This window comes from Leptinotarsa decemlineata, unplaced genomic scaffold, assembly GCF_025532065.1.
Source record: "Leptinotarsa decemlineata unplaced genomic scaffold, Ldec_3_MD MMD2_tig00000199_RagTag_RagTag, whole genome shotgun sequence".
Classification (NCBI taxonomy): domain Eukaryota; kingdom Metazoa; phylum Arthropoda; class Insecta; order Coleoptera; family Chrysomelidae; genus Leptinotarsa; species Leptinotarsa decemlineata.
In genome coordinates this window covers 8704060-8728497 of record NW_027412544.1, presented here as the reverse complement: position 1 = coordinate 8728497, position 24438 = coordinate 8704060, and the positions used below count along the sequence as shown (strand labels likewise).

The 24438-nt window shown below is 35.4% G+C and overlaps 1 protein-coding gene across 1 annotated transcript in view; it reads right to left on the bottom strand.

Moving 5' to 3' along the window:
- LOC111512665 (uncharacterized) overlaps window positions 1–24438 on the bottom strand; it is a 267297-nt gene that overhangs the window by 113778 nt on the left and 129081 nt on the right. The window contains exons 5-6 of the mRNA XM_074172897.1: window positions 20852–21220; window positions 2633–3105 (exon numbers count right to left, since the gene is read on the bottom strand). Coding sequence (XP_074028998.1) covers window positions 2633–3105; window positions 20852–21220 — 842 coding nt within the window. The remainder of the gene's footprint in view (window positions 1–2632; window positions 3106–20851; window positions 21221–24438) is intronic.

The window sequence follows — 24438 nt, the reverse complement described above, 5'->3', positions numbered from 1 at the left end:
CGAAACCATGCAGGAATTTGGAGTCCATATAAAGAGACCCACCAACCTTACCTATCGCTAATTATCCAAGTATCGGAATGCAATATTTCTGGTTCTGAGAGATATCTGAATGTACTAAGTTGAGAGACTTCGACATCTCTGAACGATTAGGGCAGCTCTCATAGGGTTCGAACAATCCAAGAATGTTTCCAAGAGTTTGAAGCCTAAACTGCATGTACTGTACAAGCTCTTAATTTGTGCGGTACAGTCAGATGCAAAAGATATGCATAACTTGGTTACAAAAAGGAATCTAAAGCAAATGGTTTCATCATCAGGAACCGATTGCGGATACGCGGCTCTGGTCGGAAGACCTTGTGATTACAAGGAAACAACCAACAATAGTCACGAGTGTAACTATAGCAACCGGGTCCAAGAAATACTTAGCCAAGATAAATGAGATCCGAAAGAATGTTACATTCAATTTTATTATGAGTATTTTCAAAGGCCAAAGTATTTTACGTAAATTTCCATTCAGTATAGATGAAAGAATGCTTGGACATAGTCATTATAGCTGAATAGGTAAAATAATGGTACAAATTACAAATATTGAATAGTTGGCTTACTGTTTTGTTTATTGTTGTCAGAATGACATTTCGAATACTTCATGTCTTGATTCTGTAGTTAACATTCTAACTTGAGTCAATGAGGGATGCAAATAAGGAGATATTGCGCGGAGATTTGATTGCATATCCATCAATCGACTGTTTCTCGTATTGTGAAGCGATACAATGAGACTGGGGGGTGCAAAAGACGGCCTGGTCAAGGACGTAAAAGATGTACAACGCCAAGAGATGCCCAATTTTTGAAAATAGCGAAATCGCACACTTACAGCTCCGCATCTCAGAAATGATTTACTGAGTACAAGACGGTTACAATTTGCCATAGCCCATGTCAGCTGGAATGAACATCAGTGGGGAAAATTCTTTTCACAGATGAAACAAGAATACAGTTATGGTAACCAGATGGACGTGGTCGAGTATACAGAAGATCTGGAGAACGTTTCGCAGAATTTAATTTTGTACATAACTTTAGCTTTAGTGGTGGTTCCATTATGTTGCGGGGTGGCATTAGTTGGGACAGTCATACCGAGCTTTTAGACGTGAATTTAAGAATGAATGCTGACTGGTACAAACGCAGCTTCATTGGTTACGACAATTCCGTGCTAATGCATGATAATGCTCGTGCAAATGGTGCAAGAACAGTCACCCAGTATCTTGAAATTATTGTTGGACTTGAGGCAGTTGAGTGGCTACCAAGCAGTCCTGGCGCAAATCCCATAGAAGATATTTGGGACATCCTAAAAAGACATATACGAGCGCAAAACCCAGCTCCTAATATACGTTAAATACTTCAGCATATACCATTCAGTAATGAAAACTGCATAAAGATTCAGACAAATAGAAATAAACATGAAATCGAGGCTTAAAATAAAATATGCAATATTTTTGTCTGTGAGTGTATATAAAGAGATGACATGTTGGAATCACACGTTTAAAAAAACTGTTTTTCCGTTAATCAGCTGTGGCCCCCATACGAACGACAACTCTCAGAAGTTGAGAAACTTATGCGAGCTAAGGACTAACGAGGTCTTACCTTTTAACGTGTGATTCCTAACACGGTTAAAAGGTAAGACCTTGTTAGTCCTTAGCTCGCACAAGTTTCGACTTCTGAGGGACAACAAATAACAGGATGGGGAATAGCGGAGCAGGTTTTAAAATCAACTGGCAATCACGAAATGAAATGAAACAAAAATTGTCACCAAACTGCACGAAAAAGACAAAAAAATGGATTACCATTATTAAGGTGGGACATTGAAGAAGGAAATAGGGAATTGAATTTTTGGACATCTCATATGTATGTCAGAGAGCTACAAATTTTCAATCGAAGTGTTTTTCGCTAAGGATTTTTGGTTTTGAGAACGAACAGAGGCTGCTTTCTGAAATGGCATACATTTGTAAAGAACAGTGGAGAATATAGTTTCAATTCATCCCATTTAACAGACAAAACTTTTCTTTTTGAACAGATTCTCGTTTGACTAAGATGTATTTATTTTTCAGATTCTGGGAAGATAAAATCCCAAAAAGAAATAAATATATTTTGTGTTGATGGTTATATTATTTCAAACAGAGAAAGCTCTGGTTAACGCAAATCTAAACCTTCACACAGAAATTTAGTATTATTTTCCTCCAAACCCATTTGAATGAATCCTTTGTTGTGAAAATTTGACAAAGGATAACAAAGAAACAATATAGAAATTCAGTGCCATCAGTAAATTCATTTATGGACATTGTATCATAATTTTTCAAGAATATAAATTTACTGTAAACAAATAAAAAAATAGAGAATTACTCGAACCATTTGAATTTATCCGTCAAAGTATTGACTTTCTATTACGTTTGGAGAAAACCTAATTACCCTTGAACGAGGAGCAAATTGAAATTACCTGAAATTTCCGTATCTACCTATTATATTAAAACAGTCTGTCGACTGGACTATATCCGCAAAAAAGAAATGAAAATCAGGGTGCAACGTTTCACACAAATCACGACACGATATGTCCTTCGTTTCGCGCAAGTATCGAACAAAAACTCACCTCAACTACTTTGAGATTCTGCTTGTCCAGGAGGAACTCCATCGACTTGTGGGGTCTGGCGGGATGGTCAGTGCCTTCCTCGTTGGGGGCGAGCAATAATCGGGGCTGAGGCCCCAGATCCAGGAGGCTCCTCGTTTTCACATTGGCACCGCTCGTGATGACGGTAACTTCCGTGTCTAAATCGGTCTCGATCAGCCCCATGGGCTCCATGGGCAGTTGGCCACCGCCGGCAGAATCGATAGTCCTACGGCGATGAGGCCGCTGCTGCTCGCTCGACGACGCCGGCGTCTTGACGCTTGCGTGGACGACGCGCGGCGGTGGCTGTTTCGGCAACGGGGGTTTCGACGTAACAGAATTGGTTTTTGGCGTGTTGTTGTTGTTATTGGGCGCGGAGTTTGGGAGCGGGCCTTTGAGAGGGATGTAGATGTAGTCCTCTTTGGTTGCGACTCGCTGGTGGAAAGCCATGTTGGCACCTGAAAGAAGAAATGGCAGGTTAAGGGTGAGGTCGATAGTGACAAGGTCGAGGTCGATAGAGGCAAGGTCGAGGTCATGCGTTCGGTTTAAGCTGCGATAGTCCGGTGGCAAACCACGCAATATTCCAGATTGAGATGTCTTGATCAAGTTCAACGATCGGTTATAAAGAGATCATGTCTGACGTTAGAAATGGCTTCTTCAGCTGTTTGAATAATTAGTAGAATATTACTGGATGGTGTTGCTTTGTACTTAGTGAATTATCGTTGAATATTCGGACAGATTGCGTAACTGATTAAGAATAACACAGTTATTATAAATTATACCCATATCTGCATAATTGACGGAAATCAGAAAATCAATTATAATACAATACAATAATAAATAACCTTTAGCAAAAGGTTGTAATAATCATTTCAAATTTCGTTTATCAACATACAGATATCAAAACACAATAAACGATCAATGAAATTGAATTTTAATGGAACATTTCAACAGACGCTTCAATTATATAACCAGTCATAATTTAAATAATAGCTGCAACTTCACCTTCAACTTCGCACAATCGGATGGTTCGATAGAAGTATCAGCGAAAGAGCAAGATCCACTGTTCAATACCACTGTTAGTCTTATTAGATGAATTTTAAATCAGATAAACATAAAAAACTTTCTGGTTCTGACACAGTACCTGAAAACTTACACAAAAATGTAGTACAAATGAACTTGCACTAGTATTTTGTTAACTCTTCAAACTGTTTTACAAATAATATTTTTTTTGGAGGACCGCCACTCTCATTGGGAAAATGCAATCGAAAAATAAGGAGAAAGATATGGATTTTAAACAGAAGGGTTCAAGAAAAGAACATCCAAAATAACGGAGAGCAAAATGGACACAATACCATGTTCAAAGAGGTGATTCGGCAGGTCAGGTAAAGTTTTAAAATGCTCCAACAAATAATGTAGGGATCAACTATGCAACAAAGACGCAAAAAAAATAAAAATACTAAGGAACATGTCCAGCAGTAACTGAAACATATAAAATCACTAAATAGCGAAAAACCCTGTTCAAAAACAAGCTCCCATTTACATGCTCTAAAATAAAGAAAATGAAATCGAAATTGAATCAAACCCGTAAATTTATTACATTGCTGAATTATATAATATAAAAGCATGTCGCGAGATTTACTGGCGAGTAATCTCGCGAGGAGCTTGTTATATCTTATAAATTATGTAATGCAATAAATTGATGGGTTTAATTTGATTAAAAGTGATTTTGGATATCAAAATTTCACTGAAAATTTAACTCATATTTTATTCATATTGATAAGTTTCTTCAATACATACTGGAATGATCCGTTTGAAACTACTATTTTCGATAAAAAATTGAATGAGAAACTGTAGTAAACACTTTTTATTCACCTAAAATGAAAAACGGTCACCAAAAAAATGTCAGACGTTTCTTTAAGTGACAGTTGTTTTGGAATAACAAATGCCTCGTTTAATTGAAAGACAAAATAGAAACAATAATGACAGAGAAATATCCAATATTCACACAGTACGAACCTAGATTGTTTGTCTTTTCCGCGTCTTTTCTATGTAAAAATGGTCTAATGCAGAGACACGCGATGTGCCGCCATGTAGTTGTTAACATTCAGTGCATTTCTTCAATGTCCCCCCCTTTTATTTTGAAGTGAAATTAACAGATGAAACTTTCAAGATGGCGACTGGGCGCCATGTTGGAAAAAAATGGAAAGGGAAGTCTTGTGACACATCTTTTTGAAGGTCAGGACAAATGCTTCACAACCCTAGAATATAATGTCAATATCTTCAACTACTACAGAATGCCGGAACTTTTAATAATTGCCTAAATATATTGACATTTGACAATATAATATGAGATAATAAGCTTGAGGTCACTTCAGAGGATGCTCGAAATGGTTGCCTTGAACTTCTTGACATATGAACAGCCTATCCGATATTTCATACCGAACATTTTCGAACACAGTAACGTCAATATCTTTACAAATATCAATTATTCTCTGCCGTATATCCAATATTGAAGCAGGTTCAGTTTCGTACACCTTTTGCTTCAAATATTCCCATAAAATAAAGTCCAAAGGTGTCAAATCTGGCGGGCTGGCCGTTCCGTAGGACCTCAAAGGCCAATCCAATGACTGGGAAAAGTAGTATCCAAATAGTTTCTTACTTGTCTGGAGTAATGCGGTGGTGCTTCATCTTGTTGGTCAGTAGCCAAGCGGTTCGGCGTGGGTGCTTTGTTCACTCATTCGAATTGACTGCCGTGTTGGTCGTCGGTGGTTCAAGTTCTAGTCTGAACAATCGATCTCCACTTGCTATCGTCCAACCCGTATTAGGAATCACACGTTAAAAGGTAAGACCTCGTTAATCCTTAACTCGCACAAGTTTCAACTTCTGAGGGTTGTCGTTCGTAGGGGTACTACAGCTGGTTAACGGAAAAACACACAGACAGACAGATTCAATATCCATATAGAATTCATTAGGATTCAGTGATGAGAGGGTCAACAGTAGTTTCCAGCATATTCAAATACAGTTTCCCTGTTAAATTTTGATCAATAAATAGAATTCCTAAAGTATGGTTTCCCAATTTTTCAGCCCAACGTTGATTTCTTCTGGATATTGGGTATGTGTTTCCCGGAAAACGTAAGGGATGGTGTGACTGCAATTTTTTATAAACAAAAAATTACTCAACAAACCTTGTTGGAATTGCCATATGGCATATGCCATATGTCTTCAGTAAATTATTAAATGTTCCACCATTTTGTAATAGGTGAAGATATTGACTTCATATTCTAGGATTGTGAAGTATTCGTCAGGAGCTTCAAAATTATGTCACAACATCTCCCTTTTCAATAAATTTTTTTCCCAGATGGCTCCCAGTCGCCATCTTGAAAGTTTCATCTGTTAATTTTACTTCAAAATAAAGTATTCATGCATTAATTTCATTATCCTAAATTTCAATTTTTTGAGTTGACCTGTTCAAAAAATAAAAGAGGGGGGACATTAAAGAAATGCACTGTATAAAGACGCGTAAGCGTCTTATCTTCGCAGTTCCGGGAAAAGAGGACATGATAAGAGCCGGCTCACAAAAAACGGACGTCGGTAGGAGTCGTCGTATCGAGGAGTCGTCGAGGACGTCGTATCTTTGTATTGAATGAAATATTGACTATTCCATTTGAAAAAATCAAGATATGATAATTTTCTAGTTTCTATTCACCAAATATTAGAAGATTGCGATTAAAATATTATTCAAAAACAAAAAACTCAATTCCGAAACAAATGAGTTTTCATCGAAAATCTGGACGGTAGGAATGATCAAATTTTTGACTATTCTTCATTTAAAAAAAATACTTTCCTGATGGAATCCAATTACGAAAAGCAATATATCACATTCCATTAAAAAAGCTAGCTTTTATAAGCCCCACTGCTACTCGATAACCTGTATATTGGAGAATATTTCAAAAAATACTATGTTTGGGTATCTAAAAATTTTATATAAAACATTTTGATAACTACATTATAACCACACTCCATCTAAACTTTCTGATGAAAGCTCGATTTGATTACTGTATATCGAAAACTGCTGAAAACTGTTCATGATTACTGTTATTGATTTTAGCCAAATAATGGGTCAGTGTATACAAAATCAAAAACAAATGGTTTGTGGCACATACAAACGACGTAGCGCCATGTAGCTTCCACGTTGTTTACATAGGAAAGGCGCGTGATAGACAAACGACCGCGCCACGTCTTCTCAGCCCGACTGCCTTTCTGAAATGATCACTACTGAAAGATGAAGTAGCAGTTCTGGAAAAGGAACATGATAAGTGCCGATTTATACAAAATTGACGTCGGGAAGGGACGAGGTGTGGATTTTCCAGTGTCTCTTCCGCGTCTTTCCTATATAAACAAATGGTACAGTGCAGACAGAAGCGGCCACTCAATTACAAGACAGTGCGCACAGACGAGCCTTGCTCGGCGCTAAAGAAAACAGATCCTCATCCACAAACTGCGCTTAGTGAAGAGGTCAACTTTAATCTAGAACTTAATGCACTATATGTTCTTGAAAAAGTCTAACCAGGCCTGCCACACAAATAGCTACTGAATATAAAATGTGCAATCTTCAGTAGTAGTGATTCTAAAAGTGCACAAATTTCATACTTATGCTACTAATTGTTACCCGCGGCTTCGCCCGCGTAGAATTTGGTAGTTGTAGTACTACTTAGTACTATATTGCTGTATCGCTACTGTTCCAATGTTTTGACAGAAGCAGAATCAACGAACTTAGGCGTGCGCAGCGTTATAGAACAGTGCTTTCAAAAAATTGTTCTACAGCGTCATCTAGTGGCTAGTTACAGAAAAACTGATAGCCTAAAAACCTTCTTTATGAAAAATTACTTATACATGGCAAGTTTCATCACGATCGGTTGAGCGATGTAGAAGTTTATCACTTACCAACCAACCAACCAACCAATAAACATCCATTTTTATATATTAGATTCATTTGCTCGAATATAACTGAAGATAATTCCAACAGAAGAAAGACTTCAGTTTCGAGAAAATGGAGGCTCTACTCGACTGCAATTAATTACACAGAACACACAGAATTGTCGTTATTTGTCAGACGAGAATCCGCAATGGATGAGTACACATCAATCAACCTCAAAAAGTCAATTTTTCAGCAGAGATTGCTTGTGATGGTCTTCTTCAAATACAATCTGAATGAGGCGAGATATTTGGAATTTTTTGAAGAATAACCGTTTCAAATTTGGCTATTTTGTTACCTAATGTTGAAGCTGATATCTCCAGACCTTACCCTCATGGAATTTTTCAGGGGGTTATGTGAAATGCCGAAAGAAATACCACTAAAGTAAGTGTAGACAAGAAGTTATTCAATAGGTTCAAAGTGAGTTCATGTAGGTACTTACCGTTAGGGATATTCTATTATTCATGAAAAACAGTTTTAGCATAGATTGAAGAAATATTATTGTTGTGAATAAAATATGGTTTACACTAAACGATGTAGATTGCATACTGAAAAAATAATGATAACTTCCTATCCAAAGTTTGGGACATACTGAATGATTAAAAAAAACGACTTAAAATAATAATCGACTTGTCCGAGCATTACCAAAAAATCATTCTATGTTAGTGTCTCGCACTGTATGTGATACATTACTATCCATTACTTCTATTTAATTTTCTTACTGTTAACTAAACGGCCCATTGTATGTCATTTGATACTTTCCTATGCACCTCCAGATGCATTAAATACACCAACACAACGCATCCGTGTGAAAAACTAACACTTGAAACGAATGTCAAAACAATTTATTTCTAACTGGACATTCGAGTCCGACTTCCTTCGATTATCGTCACGTAACTGTTTTCGACCAAGTCTCGAACCATACTATGAAACACTATGCTGAGTATTGCAAATTTCGCATTCCTGTGATGGTTCTACCCCATTAGTATTCTCTACAAAGGGACGCCCCAGGTATATGTGACGGTGACGGCATGTCGAGTATTTTTACGGAAGATCGACTTCTTTGGAGAACTAGGTACGAGTAATAAGGATTTCGCCCTACGGTTGGTAAATACAGAGCGGACGTAAAAAACTTCCCTCCCTCTTGACTTTTGAACTGGGCTGGATGTTGATTTCGATAATCATTCACTTTAAGAAATATAATTTTATTACTGTTCGGAGAAAAAATTATAGTGTGACACCTTTCTAGCCAAGAGGTCGCATTAAACTTTTTCCAAATATAAACAGGACCCTTGAAATATCTCGTTTGACTTTATTCAACACCGTTTGTTCCATAATCATATAGTCTCCGAAAATTACGATCAAGGTGTCGTTCCAATTCGTATTGTCACGTAGGAAGTTTAAGGGAAAGTTCGAAAAGGCGCTGAAAAAAATACAAAAGTTATAAACAAATTGGTTTGTTTTTTTTTTGAATATCTCGAACAATATTTTAAATTTTCGAATTTTAAAAAAAGATCCAAAAAGATCAAAATTGTTAAAAAAAGTCCCGACTCCCGGACCTGTACCTGTATTATTTATAATTTTATAGAGCTCTGAAACTAGAGCCAATCTGACACAGCAACAAAAGAAGTATTTAAACATTCCATTTAAACATTGAATATGAAATTCCAAAAATGAAAAAATGCATGTAGTTTTGGAAAATTCATTGAACAATAATCAGCAGTTGAAAAATTTTTATCCCAATTTTTCCGTTAATTATGCTATGTTTTGGTTACAAGTGTTTTTCTTCTTTCAACTTCCGCCAGTCAAAATTCGCATAATTAAGAATTTTGAATAATTCAGTATATCAGAGAGGCGTTTAATCAAGTTTCAGTGAAACTGTTTCAAGTATTGTCGACTATTTTACGGAAGAGAAGAACAATTGTAGGCACCTCAGGTCGTTACTGCAAATTTACCAGCAGGGTGAGTCTAAGTTAAAATGTGTGATTAAGTTCAAAACGGGCGGGCCAAAAATGAAAAATATTTGAAATATACTCCAAACAACACGGGACTTTGGCACCATTCTTCGTGCAGAGAAACGAAAAGAAATAGCAGAACTCAGTAGACAAATATATACAAACTACACAAAAATGTAGGATTTAAATACAAGAAGGAAGATCAACGTGTACAGGTTTTCACGATGTCTATGAGGTTATTTGCTATTTCCGGTATCGCTTATAAAAGTTGAAAAAAAGTTTTCGTTGAACGTCCGTTCCGGTATCACCATGGGATGTTTCTTATTGGGTTGTAAGGCTCGGTTGATTTTGGTTTCGCTGTAACCGCTACCCAGAAACGCATTTTTCAGATGACACATTTAATCTTGTAGCCATTCGGCAGATACGTCTTGCTCTCTATACCAGATAATTAATAACTGTCTTAATGTCGCAGATGATAATTGGAGAGTCTGTTCAGATATCGATCTATATGGGTCGCCTTTATTTACCTTACGACACAGTATGCCATTATCCCATCCTTTCACTAATACATCCTGGAGATTAATTCTTCTTTTCTCTTCCTTCTCCAACGTAAATTGGATTTTCGGGTTCCAGGAATTCCAGGGATTTTGCAAGTTCAGCAGGAGAGTGCGACCGCCAAATGTTCTATACAGCTCGTCATTCGAATTATTCTATGTAGAAGTTCACAACTTGGTGAATTTCCTATTGCAACTTGCAATGTACAAATAAGGTAGTGATGTTTAGATGAAAGAGCCAACATCGTTTCATTAACTAGGACCTTTGTGAACAGAAATCCATCAAAACTCAAGAAACAAATCATTGAGATTAAATTTCATATCCTGAATTTTTTCAATGAAATGATGCGCAGGGTCTCTGTTTGCTGTAGCAAATATGAACAGAATAGAATAGTTTATTAACTAGGTTACATTTTCATGTTTGAAGCAAGTCAAGTGTATAGGCATTCTTAAATGAACATATAAAACAAAGAAGTAAATTGTAAAAATATTAAGCAACGCAGGGGTTGCCTACGTACTTATATAAACAAATACATTTTCACCTATGATAATAGAGGTATTTACAAACTACCACAGTGCAATCGATACCGGTGAGTATGTTTCATTTTGAGTAGACATAGCTGACGTGAACTGTCCTAAAATGATCGTTTTATTCCGAGACTGAGTAAAAACATTGGTTGAGTATCATTTCCTTGATGGCTCTTTTGAATTTGGTAATACTAAGCTCTTTAAAGTTATTTGGCAAAGACTTGAAAAGATTGTAATCAACAGAATTCATTTTTGATCTGGTCAAACGATAACGGCATGTTCTTACCTTGTCCGCATTTCTCGGGAAGTGTTGGTGTATGTCAGACTGTTTCTCTAGCAACTGAGCATTTTTTTTATTTCCAGTAGGGTCTGATAAATATATAACGTTGGCAACGGCATGATACGTCTTTTGAGTTTTGTCACTATTCAACTTCAATTTATTTGCTAGAAACCAAGTGTTCCCTTGTTTTTCAACTTCTAACATTACTTGTGATGAGTGCTTGGTGATCTCATATGTTGTAGACCCCATCGCAATGACGATCAGGCTCAGTAAGACATTTATCTTGTGAATCTTTGATAACAATTTTGTAAACTAAACCACTTTCAACATCCTAGTGAATATATGATTCACGAATTAACTGGTTAGTTTTTTCAAGACGCTGTTCAATCTCTCTTGTACACGCTTTAAGTGTCAGGGTGAAGTAGTTTCATAATTTTTCAGGCATATTCAAAGTAGTTACACTTAAATCATTATAGCATAACATTTTTTTTTCAAATTGAAGGGTATTCGAGAAATTCACTTGAATATTTACTTTTTTTTGAGTTAAGATTAGTCTTTATTAAAAACAATTCTAGAATTTCGCAAATATGTAATGTTCATATGAAATACACAACACCACATTTTGTTGCAACTGTATACGAGTTTTTCAACAGATAACTGCGAGTTTCTCCAGATTCGTAGATAGGTAGAAATGGAATAGAGAAATGGCCCCCTGGGTCACTTGTTATACGCCCTTTAGACTTCCTTTTATGGAGCTTTTCAAAATCTAAAGTCTACACTAGCAGACTCGATAATTTTCGTGACCAAAACAACTTTAATTCCCGAGTAGAGGAGGTCATTGTTTATTAGTCAATAAAGAACAATAATGGAGATTATTCACTAGGAATTTTCATTTGTTTGTTTTTGGTGTGTATCCATGGACTGCACAGAAACAGATAACATTGTGAATGAACTACTTAGGAAAGGTCGAGAATTATTTTAACATAATTTACAATCGAATAAGAAGAACATAGAAAGAAGAACATATGCAAGGAGATTGGAGATCAGAACTGATAGTCCCTATCCTAAAAATTCAGATAGAGCAAAAGGTTACCAACTATGGAAGAATAATGCTGCTGAACACATAAAATAATGAAAAAAAAAAACATATTACGTAAAAAACTCAAAAAATACACTGTAACTAAAATAAGGGAACCACGGGTTTGAAGAGAGGAACACCAGTAAACAGCTGATAGTGAAGTAAAGATACGAACACTATATAGGATTACTCCTTCTATTCACAGACTACAAGCAAGCTCCCGATAGTATAATAAGAGAGGAATCTAAATGATGAGAATAAATATCTAAATACTCCCGGAAAATTATTAAGACTGATCAAAATAACTATGAACGATTCAAAAGCAAGAGGCTAATGAACCACGGCATTCCAGCCCAGATTTTCTTCTTTATAATTATGACTCCTGCCGTGGTTTCCCATACTCCCAATATCTAGTAGGATCTAGGATCTGAAACCCAGCTGCCTTCCCGATGATAGAAAACGGTATTCCTCCTGGTGCTTTTTCGTCCTCATTCCAATCCAGAGGATTGCAAGTAAAGATCTGAATTGGAGAATCTTCAAAAGTAGTATTAGCTACAAGTCACAGTTATGATTCCAACGAGATCAAATTTGATACTAAATTCTATTATGGTATCTAGAAACATATCAAATTGAAATTTATTCACTTTCTATTTCCGCAATAGGGAGAAAAGGTTAATCAGACGAGGAAAGCAAAATCAATGAACTCGGTGATTTTCCATATTCTCTCCCACTCTTGGTATATTCAGAGATAAAACCTTTCAAATGAATACAGTATATATTCTTTTCACCTAGAGAAATGAGTTTGGAAAATTTAAAAAAAGTATTAATTTTAATGATAAAGAGCGAAGATCCTAGTCGTCTCACTCATCTCAGGTAGCGCAATGACAATACATGTAATCAAATGAATACATAAAATTATTTATTATGCGTGACCCTACTATGAGTTAACATTACCAAACCATTTCCGTTCTAACAAAAATAGCTATACGTTTGAAACAAAACAACATTGAAGTTGGATTGATTTGTAGGTACATATTTATCCTTTAAATAAAATCAATTGTGAGACTACTATAACAGACATTATTTAGAAAGTTTAGAACAACTTCTGAACAAAAGAAAATCCTTCACTTGAGAAAATGCAATGCACGTCTTACAAGCTCTGAAAATTAAGAGAAACTTCAACATCTGATACGTATTCAACCATCATTTCAAATCCCAAGGTGTCCGAGGAACATTATAAGCCACGCAATCTTGTGTACATCAAGTGTATCAAAGTTTCTGGAAACAGTTTGTTGTTTCAATAATAGTTCTGAAGTATTTTTATGAGTTATGCGAAGAATATAGTGCCATATCCCAAATAGAAAGCGAATCAGGAAATCGACATCTTTAAAAGAGCTATTCAAACATAATGATAAATGATCCTTTGGCGAAATACTGTTTTGAAGGGTGGTAGTACTTGATAATATCCTACCGTTTATCTTTTGGTCATCTAGAGGGGACGTCAATCTTGTTCAATATGGATAAAATGTTAAGCAACGTCGAGAGATGAAATGTTTAGTTATATTAAAAAAAAAACGAAAATATGCGTTTGAATGTTTGAATAAAGTGTACGGTAAGATGTAATAAACCAGTTTTTCTTCTATAAGAGGTATAACATGTTCAAGGAGGTATAAATTATCCGAGGAGTGTATAAAGAGCATAACCTATAAACCGGAGGACCTATTGTAAAGACCACAGCAGCCATTATCGTCTGAGAGAAACAACTAATTACCATTAGGAAGCTCACCGCATGTCTGAATATTCTACTTTGTACCACGATGCCACCACGACGAAATTTTACTGCTTCATAAAAAAAAACGACTGCACCTAGTTCATTGTAATGTTTTAACGCTCGTATTATACCAATAATTGTTCTCCACCTGCACAGTTCAGACACTAGCCACTTATTGTCTTGTTTCCAGAGTCAACTTTCCAATCCGGGGATGAAAATTAAAGACAAACTACGAAACCATCAAATTTGTTTGGTGCTATGGAAAGAATTTGAAACAGGTGGTCTGGCGTTCGTGTTTGAACAGTGTCGAGAACAGTGGGAAAATTGTTGGTATCAGAAATCATGAAGGTTTCTTCAAGAAGAGCAATTCGTAGTTGTCATCATTTTCTGAACAACCCTCGTATAACAGGATGATTGGGAATGATCGTACTCTTATATAAGTTCCAATTATTTTTTCAATTATGTGATTCATGTTTTAATTTGATATATCCATTACTATAATGATGACACTCTTTAAAATACGTATCATGAAATTACAAAACAACAACAAAAATTAATTGGCGCTCCGGGGCGACTTCATTGATTCCAGTGGCGCATTTGCTTTTTCAGCTGCAGGAAAACCCGGGAAAACCTGCAGCACCACATCATCTGAAGATCTTGATCTGCCAATGTCCTCTCTCTCATAAAACAAAATGTAGGGTGTCTCCAGAGGCTCCAATAAATTCAATACATCGCCAGAACACTTAGAGTGACATGACTATCATCATGTGACCAGACCTGACCAGATTCAACGCCAGATCCACAGTGAACAATGACTGCATGAACATTATAATAGTGGTCTGCTAGATTGAAGTGTTCATCAATTTCGAATCTTCGTAAGAGTTTGGTGATTCCGTCAGAGGTTGAGTCATGTTTGAAGATCATCAGTGTTATTATTAGATTGACTGGTGCCTCAGCTATACTTGTTTTCTTATAACAGTCAGTTAGTTTGGCGCATGGTTGGCAATACAGTCAAACATCACCTGTTAAAAGTTCCATTTTAAGATGATTTATTAACAGTAAGCTTTGCATTGTATATGAACGAAAATCTTTCATATCATAAAAAAGCATTCAGTTTGTGTACACTATTAGGTATATATCTAGTCATTCAAACCTTAGCAAATTTGAAGCGGTTCAAGGATTAATAATAAAAATTAAAGGCTATCGTGGAAGTTTAAGAGATCACACGTTAAAAGGTGAGACCTTGTTAGTCTCTAGCTCGCATAAGTTTCGACTTTTGAGAGTTGTCGTTCGTAGTGGGCGACAGCTGGTTAACGGAAAAACAGTTTTGAACTATTAAGGAACATTTTCGAAACTCATCCAATTTAAATTTCCAAAACTTTGATCTAATAGAAACCTTTGATTTCATTCCAAAGGAATAATTGCTTCATCTAGAAGCTACTGATCACGCAAATCGTGTTTATTATGATTTATCACAAAAAACTTCAGGAAGTCAAAATTACACGAAAATGGAAGGACACATTTGCGAGTGATAATAAAAGTTTTTTTATAGATATTTACATAGTTTCTGTATAGATTTATTGTGAAAACAGTACGATTATTTTCTCAAAGGCTAGTAACTGATTTGCAACGGTAATTGAGAAGTTGAAAAATTAAGGGCCGAAGGTTCGGATATTAACAGAGATAAGTAATATTACAATAAGAAATATTAAATGACGTGACTAACGACTATGAATGAAAAAAATATGGTGAACGTCAACTTGAATGGAATTGAATAGCACCAAATCTTTCCTGATGCGTTTATACAAAAGTGAAATTCATGAAAAATCGTTAAAAAGCCGAATTCATTACTGCATGTTTAGTATTGCTCATATAATTAGGACAGCTGCTGCTACCCTCATGCTACCGAGAAAGCTACAGTGTTGGCGAAACGCGTCTAAAAATTAAAATGTTTGTGAAAATTGTGTAATTATTCTCATGGATAGTATTGATATTTGAATGATATAGAAAGAAAACATAAAAAACAAAAACAAGGTACCCTAAAAAGGATATAAAAAGTCGAGATATAGTTTTTTCTCTAAAACTATTCACCAATGAGAAAATACTGAAGCCTGAAGAAGATATTGTTTAATGAAACACGTGTCGAGGTTTTGTGAACTGTTGAGTGAAAATGTCACAATGAAGTGTTATTTAAATGAGTTAGTTATCATGAATTTCCATCAAGTACCTGCCAATCCCATTGAATATAGAAGCACCTACTAACATCAAATTAAATGGTCGAAGGTTTAGATCATCCACAGGGAGATATATGGGATTAAAACAAAGTTTGAAGAAGCTATTTTGAACCAAACTGAACCTTCATATTACATATTTATAATTTATTCAATTATACGAGTGTTTGTGATTTTTTTACAACAATGTACGTTTTGTTTTCTGGAAAAGTTATCAGATAGTGAATTAAAAACAATCATTTACAATAATGTGATTCTCAAGTCACGAAAAATCGATGAAATGATAAGCTTTACTAGCTTGACTAGCAGGAAAACTTTACGACTTGTCGGAGTTGGAGTCAGGTTGAAGGTCCTTTACACGGAAAGTATGAATAGTACATCTAACCGTCGACAAAATATAAGGACTTACCGCTGTAGGCATAAGTTGTTACGTTTTATCACACCGTGTAGACCCGCTTTTATGAATTCTGTATCTAAATTTAATAAAGACGGCTCGTTACAAACGAGTTACTTTCTTTTGAAACTGAAAATCTATATTACTTTAGTATACACCGGTTTGTTGTTTGTTTTTGCTAATGTAGGTGTCAGATTCATTGTTTCCTCATCACAGTTATTAAGTTAATAGAACTTATTTACGTAGACACTGAATAAATAAGGATTTGAGCAACTACCGGAACAATTAATTTATAAAAAAATTCGGTTATGATTTTATGAAAAATAAGAATTGAAACTTTCTATGTTTTTACCACGTTTATTTGTAACTAACGTTGCTGCAGTTTCGTTCTATAGGGACATTTTCAAACTTATACATTTAATGTATAACTTATACATTTAATGTATAAGTTTGAAAATGTCCTTCTACATTTAATGTATAAGTTTGAAAATGTCCTTATAGGACGTAACTGCAGTATAATTTAATGTATAAGCTTGAAAATGTTCCTATAGGACAAAACTATAGTATACATTCAAAGTATAAGTTTGAAAATGTCCTTATAGGACGAAACTACACTATACATTTAATGTATAACTTTGAAAATGTCCTTATAGGACGAAACTGCAGAAACGGAAGTTACGAATAAAAGTGGTAAGTGGTACATTTAATGTATACGTTTAAAAATGTTCTTGTAGAACGAAATGCAGTATACATTTAATGTATAAGTTTGAAAATGTCCTTATAGGACGAAACTGCAGAAACGGAAGTTACGAATAAAAGTGGTAAGTGGCACATTTAATGTATAAGTTTGAAAATGTCCTTGTAGGACGAAACTGCAATATACATTTAATGTATAAGTTTGAAAATGTCCTTATAAGACGAAACTGCAGTATACATTTAATGTATAAGTTTGAAAATGTCTTTATAGGACGAAATCATACATCGAAAAAGGGCAGTCTCACAAATTACCTACCAAAGTTATTTTTCTGAAAATTTGTTTCGCTGAACTTCCGATGACAATGAATCTTAATAAATTGCATGAGTTGCCTAAGAATAATTTTTGCCTAAGAAACGAGGTAGCATCGGCCCTGTTCCTCCCACACCTCAAAATCACTTCATTTTTGGCTTCCTTTGTGTACTTGTGTTTCATTACTTAAAACAAATGAGCAACCAAAATGGTTCTCAGTATGTTTTCAGCGTCGCCGATAACGAATCCGGAGTCGCATGTCCATTCATAATGGGTTTTTCAAAAGGCTTCTTTTTAGTTTTTTGACTGAATTTGGTAAAATGGTAACAATTCAGAAGCGATGAATTCGCATTTTCTGGAAAATATCAAATCGGCTTTGCTTAATTTTATTACGCCTTTTTTCAATTGAAATTCACCATTTGAAAAACTGATAAGTAACATGAAAAAAGAACATAGAGAAACTTCTCAAAATAAAAAAAATCGGAAAAATCGGTATGATGTCGTAGGCTTTATGATATGTCTTAGTGGAGGTTCATTAAATTGTTTCTTTCAAGTGGCATTACCTGGAGGTTATTATTCAGTTGTGAATAACGATAATAAGATTGTAAATATGGTAATCCTCAATCATAAAACCTATCTGTGCGCTGCAGTATTGGACTTTGTCTTTTTAGATGTAATTTGCTAGGTAAAAAATCCTAGGTAAAATAGACTCTAAATTTACTGATAACAGAGACGATTTGTGCAGACAGGGGCCGATTTTCGCCATAACTGATAACAGGATCAATTATACAAGGGTCTTTACATAAAATCATCATAAATGATGTGTTGGAACACTGGAAACATTTGTGATGCACTGTTTGAAACCTTTGGTGTAGTGATGAATATTACTGGAGTTTAATCCCAACACCAAACCGTTGAATACCTCGACACGTGTCTTGAAGGAAGATTAATCTTCCTCTCGAAGATGATCACTTGGTGATTAAAACACGTGTCGAGGTGTTCAAAATAACGGTTTGATGTTGGGATAAAACTCCAATAATATTTACTGGAAACATTATTTAAATATACAGTGTGACACACTTAAGATTAAGACACCCCTGTATTTTATTCATTTTTAAGAGCAGTGATGAATTTTGTACAAGCATAGACTTTCATGAGTCTACATTTCATGAAATAGATAATAAATTTGTTAACAGGCTTCATTATTGCCACGAAGTGAATGGTTAACTTCTTAAACTGAAGGGAGTTTCGAATAATTTTTTTCTTTGAAATTTCCATATCACTCTTTGTTTACAAATTCTGAATATGAATATATTATTGTCACCTATAGAAGAAGGCTGTTCCGATTTCCAATCCTGGTGAAGAGTAATGCAACACCATAGCCCTTCTTATCAAAAAGTACTAATAACGATACCTTTTCACGTAAACTTTGTCCGACCGTGATAATATTGTCTTGTTCAAAAGTTAGGAGGGAGAGGGACTATTTGCGCTCGAACTGTATACCAAAGATTCCAGATTCAATTCAAGAGATTAGGTCCTTTTTCATAGTCAGTTATTTGATAATTATATTTCGCCAAAAGCCAAACAAGAACGGGATTCTTTTTTCGTTCACTGAATATTGTTTTAGCACATTTTTCAATAATAATAAATTTATTGTTATTGAAAAATCAATTTGTTTCACATGCTGTCAAACGTGTAAAAACTTTTTCGATTGACATTGTTGAAGGTATAACAACTATATGTACTTTCTTATTCTCTATACAGGGTGTTTCAAATTCGATCCTCTCTATTGGGATCTCGGAAACTATGAGAGATACGTAGATGGTTGAATTGGGGCAAAGTTGCGCATTTCCTGACAAACAATATGCCGTTGAGAAAGATCTGAAATTCCGAGTATATCCGGAGTATATCCGGAAAAACAGAAATTTCGGAAAATGGTTTTAATTTTTTTCTGGCTTTATTTTACGAAGGATTTGAAAATAAATTGTACTTTCACATTGCTACTTTTTCCCTGCTACATAATGGTGTTTTAAGATTTGCTATCCGACGTTTCGTCTTCCGGCCACCATCATCAACTTTATTTTTTCCTATGAGCGCTACATTGGATTCTTTATATTTTGGAAAGAACCAAATTTTACCTTTTCAATGACGTATCGTTAGTTATCATTCTTTTTCAAAAAATTGGAGGTATTGAATAAAATTAATTTTAACCATAATACGCTTTGACTTTGATGTTTCTAAACTTGACTTTCAATTTATTACACCCAATGACATTTTGTTATTGTACAAGTTATTGAATTTTTGGCGAAAAATGGCTTTCATGAATGAAGAAAAAAGAGATATGATTCAAATTTATATTACAAATACGATAGAAACAATGTTAGGACATCGGAAATGTATTCAAACTTGTATCCCGAAAGACGACAACCATTGAAGAGTTTGGTTCGTTTGAAAAGCCAACGAAAAAATAAAGCCAGAATGCATAACTTTACCCCAATTTATTCACCTTTGTATCCCTCATAGTTTCCGTGATCCCAATGGTGAGGATCGAATTTGAAACGCCCTGTAGAGGAATAAAATAAGGCATTTACAGTTAAACTGAAATTATCAAACATTGATAGATGAATTGATTGCTCACTACTGTGAAAAAAAATCGAATTTAAAATTATCGCTTTCTAGACAACGGATATATTACCCTTTCAAGAACAATTGACATACACTATATTCAATATTACCTACATAATGATATTCAAGGAATTATTTTTATTTAGATTTTTTTTCCACAGACTACTAACTAATTTGACTCTTCAGTTGTTTATAGTATGCAGTATCTAACTTTTCAGGGAGAAACTTTACAATTTGCACTTTATTACACCTCAACAGATTATCTTCAGATTTAGCCTCGTTCATTATCAGATTGTGAGAAAAATGTTACTCTTCCCGTTAGTTTAGATTTATTTACACCTTAGAAAAAGGCTATTATTTTACGCTTTTGAACGCTAGTATTGATAATGTACAATTTATCGTACATGTTATGTGGTTTTTTCTAATATAACATACATATAATTTGAAATATTATGATTTAACAAACATTTTCGGTATCTCTAGTCTAGATGAGCATGTGGAATTCTTGTTTTTTTCTTGTTTTTATGTTCCGTTTTTTATACGACATATGGGCCATAAAACATATGTGTTAATGCATTTCGGGCGTTGTAATAAATTTATATCTTTTAAAATTGCGACATCCTCTATAATTGAGGGCTTGCCTCGCCTATTGCCACTCTCCTTTCTCTTTATTCGCGCTAACGATTATAATTACCAAAACGTAACGAATCAATTTGCGAATTGACCCCTCGACAACAGGAAATCCTTTCGATCTTCGCTTTCACTAAATTCGAATTCTAAACATCTCATGGCCACCCCACTTACCTCCTGTGTTTCGCTCCAGCGTTTTCTTCTTCAGCTTCGACTTTTCCTCCGCCCCTTTCTTCAAACTGAACCTGAAACTCGCCAACCTCGAGAAGAACCCTCCGAGTTTGCCCGAAGCTTTCGATTGTTTTGACTCTTTTTGCGCATGGCCGACTTCTCGAAACGCGCCTTGCGCCTCCATCGCGTGAACTGGCTTGTTGGAGCTGCTTTGCCTGGTAGTTTCCGATTTTTCGGTGTTGTTATGGAGGGGCGCTGATCCGCCGAAGCCCATGCCGATGTCCAAATGGGTATGTTTGTACTGAATGCCGTCGCGATCTACGTAGGCCTTGATCACGCTGCCGTCCTTGTCTTTCTTGATGAGTTGACTGCCTGCAAGAGAAAGAGCGAATGAAAACAAACGGTGTGCTATTAAACGTGCTGCAGATCAGGGATGATGTATTTGTTTTGAATATTAATGGGTAGAAAAACAAGTAGAAGAAATGAGTGAAAAACACGGCTTAATGCGCCTGAATTGAAGCAAAAGCCAACAAACTAATTATATATTGAAGACAAGCGCATATTCAATAAATAAAATAATTGAAGAGAAATGTTTTGGATTTCTACATCTTCATACAAAAAAAATGTGGGAATATTATTGAAAAAATTGTTATAGTTAGAACAATACAACAATATTATTATTGTTAGAAGCTACATGTTAGAAACATGTATTGAGCTAGCACTTTTTTATGATATTTAGTGTGGTATTTTGCAATATCAATAGATAATTACGTGAAGTGACATCTGGCATGATCCTGCAAGAAGGTTTTGTGATTTAATATGTTGCAAGAGATGATGAAGAGATGAAACAATTACAAATATATGCTCAAATAATAATTGCCGGATTGTCGAAGCAGATTTGAAAAAAATAGAAAACCTATAGTATTATTGTTCTGATATTTAGAAGCACCAGTTCAATGTCGCTAGATGAAAACATTTTTGAATCATTATCGATTGAGTTAGCACCAACATTGACGCAGATAATAAAAGAACAGCTGATTCAATTCGATAACAAATGTTTGGAGTATAAACTAAATCGGAGAAAGAGGTTTTCGAATATTTCAATGTTCATACGAAAGTAGTTGTTTCGAAACATTTTTTCTTTCGTGTAATTCAATGTTTATGTGGAAGTACATGTTTCACAACGGCTTTTTTCAGTTTGTATCTGAAAGTACCTCTATGCATAATCCCAACATCTTTGTATAGGGGTTATTCTAAACTTAATCGCTCCCCTGCTCCCTTCGAAAGTTTATCAAATTTTTTCTATAAAGATGAAGAAGTAAAAAGCCAAAAACTGAGAAACTATCCAAAAGCATCGAGTAGCTAGAACGTATACCACCGACTACGTCAGAGACGAAAGTGAATTCTAAATTGAAAAAACTATTAGACTCTGACATGATAGAAGAGGTTATAGGACCAACAAGAAAGGTTTCTCCTCTTCAGTTTCAGTTCTAAAAGAAATTGGGTGAGTTAGAGTATGCTTGGACATGAGAACTGCTAATAAAGCTATAATCAGAGAAAACTATCCTCTTCCAACAATGAATGAATTACATCCAAGGTTTCGGAACTCTCAAATATGTTCAAGGCTGGATATTGAAAATGCTATCCATCAAATAGAAATTTCCCCAGATTCACAATACATCATGACCTTCATCAGCAACACAGGTCTCTATCGTTATATACGGTTGATGTTTGGGATATCCTGTGTCCCAGAAACCTTCCAGAAAAACCCTGGAAATAATTCTGCTCGAGTGCGAAGGTACGGTCAACTTTATAGACGATATATTTGAAAATGATGAGCGGGAACACAATGCAAGGCTAAGAAATGCCTTTACGGAATGAAGATGTTCAACTTTTAGAACACACATTATTATGTAACAGAATCAAACCACTAAATAGTTATGTTAGGGTCATAAAAACTTCAGAGAACCAAAAACTCTGAAAAAGCACTGGAAAAGTTACAATATTGAAATTAATCTGACGTTTTGTACTACCAAAAAGACACTTTGCCAGTAATTTATTTGGTTTCCCCATGGTTGTGAGGGGTGGAAAACGCAACCCCTAAAATTTATTTCCAATGTAACTTTTTGCCTTATTATTTGTTTACTATTTGAGAATTTATTTCCGATAACCTGTTTCATTCTAAACAAAAAATGTCTCTTGGGTTTTTTGCCCAAAATAAACCAGTTCGCAGCAAAAAATTATTTTACGAACATCTACAGAGATACATCGTCATAAATGCGAACTGGATTTATTGTTATTTTGTAGTTAGTACTTGCATTAAACGATTAAAGGGTAATAAACAAAACTAATTTATCAATAAAAAAACACACAACATGTAGAAATCATAGTAAATGTTCAATATGTCTACCTTCAGACATTACGCATGCGTCTAGATGTCGGCGCATTGAGCCACGTATTCGCTCAAATATTCCTGGAGTCTCTCTGATTACCCTGGACGCATCGATGATGCGGTTTCTTAAGTCATCTACATCGCGAACAGGAGTACGATAAACTAAATGCTGTAAATGGCCCCAAATAGAGAAATCGAGAGGATTGAGATCCGGGGAACGATCGGGCCAGTTCTGTGGTCCTCCTCGACATATCCACTGATTTGCATGTTTCATTTAAATGCTGACGTGTTACTTGACTGAAATGGGCCGGAGCCCCATCATGCATAAAAAACATATCCCTTTTGACGCTAAAAGGAACTTCCCCTAGCTGTACTGGATGCACTTCTCTTAAAAATTGAACGTATGCCTCACCATTCAATCAAGGAGGTAGAAAGTGAGGCCCAATAGAATCATCCCCATCCCCTCATCCGAGCCACACGTTAAGAGAAAACTGTTCTTGATAGTTAGTTTCGACAATAGCGTTAGGGGTTTCATCAGCCCATATGTGGTAATTATGAAAATTTTATCGTCTTCAGAAAGTCACAATTTCTTCTAATCATTTCCAGCATCCAATTGCAACATTCAAGACGGTTCGGAAAGTCTCGCGGTAACAATGCCTGTACTCGTTCCAGTACTCTAGTACTGGTAGTAGGTTGTTCTTCAATCAAATTAAGTACTGCTTACTCAAGCTGTGGTGTTCGTACTTCTCGATGGCGACCACAATCCTGCGTTTTTTTGTCGAATGAACCATATTCTCGTAATTGTTGATGAAGTCGAGCAAATATTCTATGTGAAGGATGCTGCCGTTGAGGATACATTTCAGCATATCTTCTAGAAGCCTCTAACCCATTCCCCTGCGACAGACCCTAAACGTAATGCATATCAGCCACTTCCTCATTTGTGTATGCCATTTTAATAACATGTGAATTATTAAAGTAACAAATTAAGCACAAAACAGCAACACACAATTAGTATTACTTCAATTTCGAAAATTCACAAACTGACAGTGTCATACCAATTTAATTGTCACTATCGCTAATAGCGACCTACTAGATAGATTAGTTTCGTATTTTCGCATTTATGACGATGTATCTCTGTAGTTGTTCGTAAAATAATTTTTTGCTGCGAACTGGTTTATTTTGGGCAAAAAACCCAAGT